This window comes from Trichinella spiralis, assembly GCF_000181795.1.
Source record: "Trichinella spiralis strain ISS 195 chromosome Unknown Scfld6, whole genome shotgun sequence".
In the NCBI taxonomy this organism is placed as follows: Eukaryota; Metazoa; Nematoda; class Enoplea; order Trichinellida; family Trichinellidae; genus Trichinella; species Trichinella spiralis.
In genome coordinates this window covers 1,902,028-1,909,831 of record NW_003526945.1, presented here as the reverse complement: position 1 = coordinate 1,909,831, position 7,804 = coordinate 1,902,028, and the positions used below count along the sequence as shown (strand labels likewise).

The 7,804-nt window shown below is 34.1% G+C and overlaps 2 protein-coding genes across 2 annotated transcripts; one reads left to right on the top strand and one right to left on the bottom strand.

Moving 5' to 3' along the window:
* Nucleotides 1–259: 259 nt before the first annotated feature.
* Nucleotides 260–2,669, bottom strand: Tsp_08106 (conserved hypothetical protein). The gene is given in 8 exon segments (XM_003373464.1): nucleotides 260–442; nucleotides 1,195–1,233; nucleotides 1,535–1,726; nucleotides 1,803–1,926; nucleotides 1,939–2,102; nucleotides 2,292–2,310; nucleotides 2,487–2,531; nucleotides 2,584–2,669. 8 exon segments carry the CDS (start codon nucleotides 2,667–2,669, stop codon nucleotides 260–262), a joined length of 852 nt encoding a protein of 283 aa, XP_003373512.1.
* Nucleotides 2,670–4,060: 1,391 nt separating this feature from the next.
* Tsp_08105 (hypothetical protein) lies at nucleotides 4,061–5,099 on the top strand. Its single transcript, XM_003373463.1, has 2 exons — nucleotides 4,061–4,427; nucleotides 4,987–5,099. Exons 1-2 carry the CDS (start codon nucleotides 4,061–4,063, stop codon nucleotides 5,097–5,099), a joined length of 480 nt encoding a protein of 159 aa, XP_003373511.1.
* Nucleotides 5,100–7,804: the final 2,705 nt, after the last annotated feature.

Genomic DNA, 7,804 nt, shown 5'->3' with positions numbered 1-7,804 from the left:
TTTTGTCTGCCCAACAGAGTGGGGGAGATTTTGCATTTTTCCTTGTCTACAAGGGAGGGGAGATTTGCGCTTTCCATGAAAAAATCGTGAGGGTGGGGGAGATTTCGCGTTTTCGTCGATTCAGCGGGGGGGAAGGTTGCTTTTTTTTGTGAATTTTTTTTAAAAAAAAGTTTTCGGTTGCGGTGGAGGCCTGCCTTTCGGTCAGCCCGACCGCCCCCGCGCCGCCCCCCGCCCTCCTGCCCCGGGGACCCCCAAGGCATCATCGCCTCCTAGCCCACGTGCTGGCCTCACGATTTTGGCCGAGATGACCTTGGGTGGATCCATCTGATCCACCCTCGACGGACCAGATGGCCATTCTGATCCGCCGAAGACGTAGCTTCCGCACTAGATGGCGTGCGTTGCCAGGCAGATGTGAATCGTTACGCCTACTAAGCCTTGCCGCCTCATGCACATCAAATTGCCGTCACACCTGATACTCAATATTAATGTACTGTCCTGCAGAACCAACTCATGTTTGCATACTTACCGTATGATTTACAACTCATCATTATTGATTTAATGTATTATGCCTACTTATCTTTTCAAGTAAAACTGACAGCTGTAAGTTGCTGTTTTTTGCTTGCAATTAAAACCCTCTAATTAACTACTAAAAATCCCTGCTAAAATATGTAGTCACGAGTGACGTTATTATACATAATTAGAAAATATTATGACCCACTTTTGTGTTTACATTGTATGTTAATCATTTATTAAAAAACTCTCACTGCTAAAATATGTTGTTACGAGTGACGTTATTTAGCCTAATTAAAAATTAAAATACTCAGTGTAGCATTTACGTTGTATTTTAAACTTTCTAATTAGCATATTAAAATTAATCTCATATTTAATACATTGTTTTCCTACATGTTACGGATTAATAACATTCTATTTATAGAAGATTACTTCCTATTTATAAAAAGATTAAACTCGTTGCACCTTGTCTAAGCTAATTGTTTAATTCATTTATACCAAGTTTACTTTTGCCACTGCCTAATTAAAGGAGACCCCGATTAACATTTTCATAAGTAAAAAATTTATATTCAAACAATAGCTAATTCACAAATAATTAATAAATAAAATTATGCCTATTTATTGTTTACCATATTACATCCCTTAAAGCTGTTTGCATTACACTGTTTTAAAGTAGAAATCTACTTTGACATTACATTCTTTAAAGTAAAAAACTGCTTTATACTAAAAATATATATTTATCACTATAAAGTTAATGAATAATTAAAACTTTTTATAAGATAAAATGTAAATGAAAAACTGATAAACTTTTCTACTTTAAAACAGTGTAATGTAAACAAAAACTGAATTTGCTCAATTATTAGATGAATGAACATTATATTTTATTTATCATTTAAGTTCCTAAATGAATAAATTAATGTATAAAATGTTAACAAATTTAAACTACTTAGCATGATTATAAGGGGAAACTCTCCATGGAGATTAATTTCAAATGTATCATGCCTAAACTGATGAAAGGTGCAACGCCAAATGAACTAATTAAAGGTGTGACGGCAAATCTGATGTCAATCATTGGCCAAGTGTCAGAGCCAGCGTAACAATAACACAAACGCATAGCGACGCTTACCGTTCCTCTTGGGGGAGTAACGATCACCACTAGATTGGCACCGAAACAGAGTCTCGGCACTACGTCAATTGCGAATTTGCATAACTGCCTCTAGGACAGATACGTCTTACGAATTCACATAGGTGTTGAAATCCCATTGCACAAGATTTCAAACAACGTCCATTACCACACAAATGGACAGGGTCATCTCTTTAAAACCGGTCTCTGGCCAGCACGGGACTAGGAGACTCCGCCGAGGGAAGTCCCCGTTAACGGGCAGGAGGGCGGGGGGCGGCGCGGGGGCGGTCGGGCTGAAAAAAAACCTTGCTTGAGATCCCATTGCTGGGATCCGAGCAAGGCGGCAGGCCTCTGGTACCGCAACCGGGAGAGGAAGAGGTGAGCTTTGAAAATATGGACTTTGATCATTTGATACGGTTAGGGTCGCGTCGTGCAGTGTAACCCGTCGAACTCCTGCACACCACCCTATCTCACATTCCTCCTATCCTTGCACTGCTATTCTCAAGCATTTACTTATTCTAATACTCAAACTATAGCAGTGCTACAAACTCACTATGCTCAAAAATCGTCCTTTGAAATGATCGACAAATTATTCAACCATTTCACTTTCCGCAAATGAACCCTAAACTCAACTCGACAAGGCATGGGACATGAAAACGTTCAAATGCGGAAAGCCACTCAAATTTATTAAAATAATACTCATGATCTATGTTCAGTTACTCTAATTAACAATCATCTGAATTAAATGCTCGATAACTTACAGCTCGAATTTATATAAATTACAGACTCAAGAACTCCTCAGTGAACTTTAGCTAATTAGCCTAACTCAAAGAATTATACTTACCGAACTTACCCTCGTCCTCTTGGACGTCCATTTTCATCTTCTATTCTTCTGTATCTAAATGTAGAAGAATTAATTTAATGAAATAATGTTATAATAAATAAAAAACAAAGCCGTTTTTATTGTTCTTCTTCGTCCATCATCGTATTGAAAACGCCATTGTTCATTCGCCGCACACCGTTCGCCTACAATCATTTGAAATGAGTTTCTAGAGCAACTAACAGTAGCCACAGGAAAATTTACATAAAGTTCATTTCTATTGATTAACAAGTATGAAACGTATTCCTCATTTCGTTGAACAAATATTATGCAAGTCACGCATAAGCTCAAAAGCAAACAAATTGAAATGCAAATTTAAATTGAAACTGCACCACGCCTTTGTTTGAAAAGATAAGATTCCTCTATATCTAATAATACACCTTACTCAGTATTTAAAGCAGAAATAGATCGAGCAAACATCGCTGTCGATGCTTCTGTTAGTCAACAAAGTCAATTTAACTGGTGCACTGCTAATATGAAGTTAATTTTCAAACCGCCCAATTTGCATAAAAGACAGACAATGCGCACGTAGCGTTAAACACCGGCTTAAGTAAGTTGGATATGCTACTCAAATATGAATTAGAACATAATGTCAACAAAAAATAAACAATGATTGAGTACACTGGTTGCGATCTATGCCAAGCATAATTAACTATATAAAAATTTTGATTTATCTAATGCTTTCATGGTGCAAAATTTAGAAAACAATATAAAGTCATAATGAAATTAAATTGAAAACAATTTCTGTATGAGAACGGTATTTTTCTGTCCTGCCTAATAGATAACACTGTCCGCTTAGTGATATTTGACCTGCTCAGATCAGAATGAAGTTGAATGCTATAAACAAGTATAAATTGAAAAATTTATCGTCTTCTCTAATTAAATCTTGAGGATTATGCAAAATAACAAATTGAAATATAGATTTGTTCAATACCTTCAACGTTCAGCTCTATGTAACTGAGAATTTTGCTTTAAAATTATTTGAAATTTTTCTCATCTTCAAATTGAAAATTGCTCAAATACTAAAATATACATGCATTCATAGCAATACATCAGGAAAATAAGTTTCACGATTAAATTTTCACCTGAATGTAGCATCCTGTTCTTGCATGTTGATTACGCCGCGCCACTGTTTATCGAACAGTACTGTAATAAAATAATAACTATGCATTTTTCTCATTTGTGTATTACTTAGTAACCTTCTTATCGTTACTTTGGCAATTTAAATAATGTATTTTTCTGCATGTGCGGTTATTATCTTTCAATGATATTATTTTTGAATTATACTTTAACGTAGTGTTATAGCAATTTTTTTACTTTTCCTTAGTTAATCTGCTTTATTTCCAATTTTAGTTTTTTTATGTTCTCATGTAAGATAAAAATGTTTGCTGGAAACACGTCATTTATGTTTAATGAGACTTTTATTTATTTCTCTGACAACATTGAAGCCGTGGTGCCCCCTAGCCGGCTATCATCAGTTACATTAATACGTGCAGATTTTCATATACTTTTAATTTATTGCTGTGTGATTCATGCCTAAATTCCAGATGTATTTTCATGTCGTTTGTGATTTTTTCCTTTTGTGCTTGTTTGCGCACAACGGGACGTCTGATGATTTTCTGCCAAGCTTCCCATTCCCGCGCCAGCTCAACAGAAAGGTCAACCTGATGAACAGAAACAATATTCCTGTGGTCGCCACAAATGCACTTCCTTTCCAAGGCTTCCCTATCTTGCACCTATTTTTCCAAAAATTCGGCCTGCTTTATCATGCACAAATTTCTGGGTCCCATGTTCCAATGGCAGTCACTACGACGCGTTATATTCGTGCAACTTGCCTCTCTGATTACTATATAAATCACACATTGAAACTAAATACCTGTTCTCCACCTTCCCCTCCTGGAACCTCCATTTCAGGTACGAACTCCATCACAGACGAACCATCTCTACTATCATCTCCCTCATAGCCTCAGTCAGTCGAACGTCTTTAAAATTCCTGCAGGAAATGTTGCTCTTAGCTGCTTTCTTTGATTTACAGATTCTTTCGTAACTGGCACTGTCATAAAAGTTTGAATGTGCTTGAAATGGTGCGATCAACAGTATTTACTGATGTTGAGGATGCCGCAAGATGGAATGTCTTGCCTTGTGAAATCGTGATCAGTCAAACCACACTTTACCAGCAGAAAGATAGTTATGGAGTAGAAATAAAACCGTAAGTGCATATTTATAGTTTTGTAAAAGAAAATTATATTCCTTCATTTAATGTTAAATATACAGAGGCGTTAAATTTTGAAAAAGAGGTGAATGCAGCATACAAAAGATTTATCGTGCAAATGTATTATTATAGATGACAGTGTAACGATGAAGAAAATAGTGCCGTTTTTAAATTTAAACAAAACTGGAATCTCAATCACGTGATATAATAACTTTCAAATTAATAATTTTTATTGCATTTCAAACGAATGATACGTTTCAGTTTCGTTTGAAACTGAACTTTTCTATTGCCAGCCCAATATCAATGCCAAAGTCAGAATGAACGTAATCATAATTGCAAGTCCGTTCAGACGTTCTTCTGTCATGGTCCGGTAGTCAGGAAATAGTTTTTTAGACATTTCACTGCAGTAAATCTTCGTTCTGCGCTGCATGAGGTGATTGAGCGAGCTACAGATTGGCAACTTTCCTACATATTAAGATAAGCGCAATGCGCTAACCTCAGAGGCAATTTAAATCAAAATTACCGGGCAGCGTGCATTGAAAATATCCATAACTGTGTCAGTTATTAATGTCAACAACTACCACTCACAAAAAGATGAAATTTCTAAAAAATATATGAGAAATACGCATAAGCATACGTTTTGAGACAGCAATGAATGATTATTTAACAGCAATAATTTCAAAAATTCAATTTAATTCATCGTAAAAAAACGATAAGTGAGGATAATTGTAAAGGATTCGATGGCAGAAAAATTTCATGTACAGAAATTGGAAGTGCTTACTTCCGTTGAAAGAGAGTAACTGATTTAGGAATATCCAAAGCATTTAAATAGGCAGTAGGCAAAATTAGAGCCCATTTCTTCAACAACTCTTTCTTTGATCAACATGAAACTATAACAATCAAAAATAGTCCAAACTTGGAAAACAGATTTTTCACAGATTTTCGCAAAAACAACAAAGTCTATAGCCCATGAAATTATGCAATTTTCAAGAAAAATGTTTTTCGCCAAAAATTAAGATGATTTATATCAGTATTCCCTAACTACAATAAACTTACTCGTACCGCTACTGTTTGCCTATGTGTTGAAATATAACAAAAAAGTAAAAGTTCAATTAGAATTTTTATAAAGGAATGAAAAATAAAAGTTAAATAAATGTGCATATCGCATTAATTTTTACCACGAAGTTATGAACGTTTTTACATCAAAAAAGGAATTTATTTTAATAGGAATTGTTCCTGATTTTCATTAAAGCAACAGGAAGCTTCAAAATTAAAATTCTTTGTTCACTGAATATTTTTGATTTATTACAATTCAGAGATACGAATTATCCAAAATTAATACATCAGAAAGATATTTTCGTACAATGTGTAAGTCTTTTTATTCTATAAATTTCAAATACTCAAACAAGCAACTTTATCAAATTTCTCAACAATTCATTAATTGCGGGTTATAAAAATTTACATACCTTTAATTAGCACAAAATTGCAGGCAATAATCATAAAATTATTTCACAATGTGTCGTACTTTCTGAGAAGCATGGATTAAGTTTCACCCTACAAACTGGTGGATAACACTAAAGATTCGAATAAATGCTATCAATGAGACCAATAGGTTGAAATGAATTGTGAATTAATGTAATTTCAAAGCATTTGCAACGAAGGATTACTCTAAGCGACTACACATTATACTAATTATGCAAATCACCATTGCATGGTTGCTACTTAGCGAAAGTAAATTCAAATAGCCACACACTTGGTATTAATCAGAAGTTTAATAGATGAAAAAGATTGTAAACGGGACCGCATTCCATGAAATGTTTGCATTCAGCAAAGTAAACACTTATATATAACATACGTTTTCATCCGCAGCAATTATAAATTATTTAACAGAAATAATTTCAGAAATACAATTTAATTGATAGTAAAAAATGATAAATTAGTAGAATTGGAAAAAACTTGACAGCAGAAATTCTTCATGTACAGAAACTGGAAGTCTCTTCTCCCGTTGGAAGAGAATTATAAATGGGCGAATGCCCCATGTAATAATATAGTCAACAGACAAATTTAGAGCCAATTTATTCCACAAGTATAGCTTAGGCTCAGTTGAAACTCTAGAAAACTCTTATATTTATCAATAGAAAACTATAACAACTAAAAACAGTAAACAATTCTAAAAAAATTTTTCGCTGATATACGCAAAAGCAACAAAGTCAATAACACATGAAATGTTGCAATTCTAAAAAACTGGACTGAAAATGAAGGAAAAACGACTTGCTCAAAACAACGAAATATTGAACAAAACATCGCAGTTCCAACAAATACCACATTAAAATGTCGAAAAACATTCCTATACCAAAATTCAACTATCGTCCATCCGTTTCAACCGAGTTCCAGATGGGCTGCTACCCTGTGTATTAAGATAGGCACATGGGAACTTGAGAGACTATTTATTCGACATGTACGCGTTTGTTTGCCGTGGAACTTTCCAAAACCTATTAATTTTTCATATTTTAGGAATATAAAACAAAAAGAGCGAAATTTGTGAAAAAAGCCTACTTTCGAAAATTGCAAAAACAGCAAAGGCTATAGCCTTGCTTTTTGAAAAGGCGAAAATTTTAAATTTTTGAGAAAATGGTTTTAATCGATCAGAAAAAATAAGATAATCACTACAAACCTGGTCACACGATTTATAAATGCGTATTTGCCGAGATATTGTCAAAAAAGTTGCATAATGTTGCGATTTTAGTGGGATTAGCAGGAAAGGAAATGAAACATGAAAGCTTGATAGTATAAAATACAATTCAATTTTAGCAATATTTATGCAAACACTTCAACCTATAACCCCAGGAAATGCTGCTGATTCTAATAACATTTGTACCTGAGATTCATTTTTGTAATACCGAAACCTTTTAATTGAAAAAATTTTAATTACGCAATTTTATTGATTGCCAACGATATAGAAAATAAGAATTAATTAAAAGGAACACAATGGAATTTACACTTTTTCATTCTAATATTGGCATTAATTTCTCTCCAACAAATGAATACGTTTACAAATCAAGGAAATTCTGTCAAATAT

Excerpts from the sequence above, each read along its gene's own strand:
- Tsp_08105 (XM_003373463.1), top strand. The coding sequence starts at position 4,061 with ATGTATTTTCATGTCGTTTGTGATTTTTTCCTTTTGTGCTTGTTTGCG. Across the intron at positions 4,428-4,986 it reads TCCTGGAACCTCCATTTCAG|TTTCGTTTGAAACTGAACTT; the intron begins GTACGAACTCCA and ends GATACGTTTCAG.
- Tsp_08106 (XM_003373464.1), bottom strand. The coding sequence starts at position 2,669 with ATGATTGTAGGCGAACGGTGTGCGGCGAATGAACAATGGCGTTTTCAA. Across the intron at positions 1,727-1,802 it reads TGACCCTGTCCATTTGTGTG|AGGCAGTTATGCAAATTCGC; the intron begins GTAATGGACGTT and ends TATCTGTCCTAG. Across the intron at positions 443-1,194 it reads TTAAAGAATGTAATGTCAAA|GCGGCAAGGCTTAGTAGGCG; the intron begins GTAGATTTCTAC and ends GATGTGCATGAG.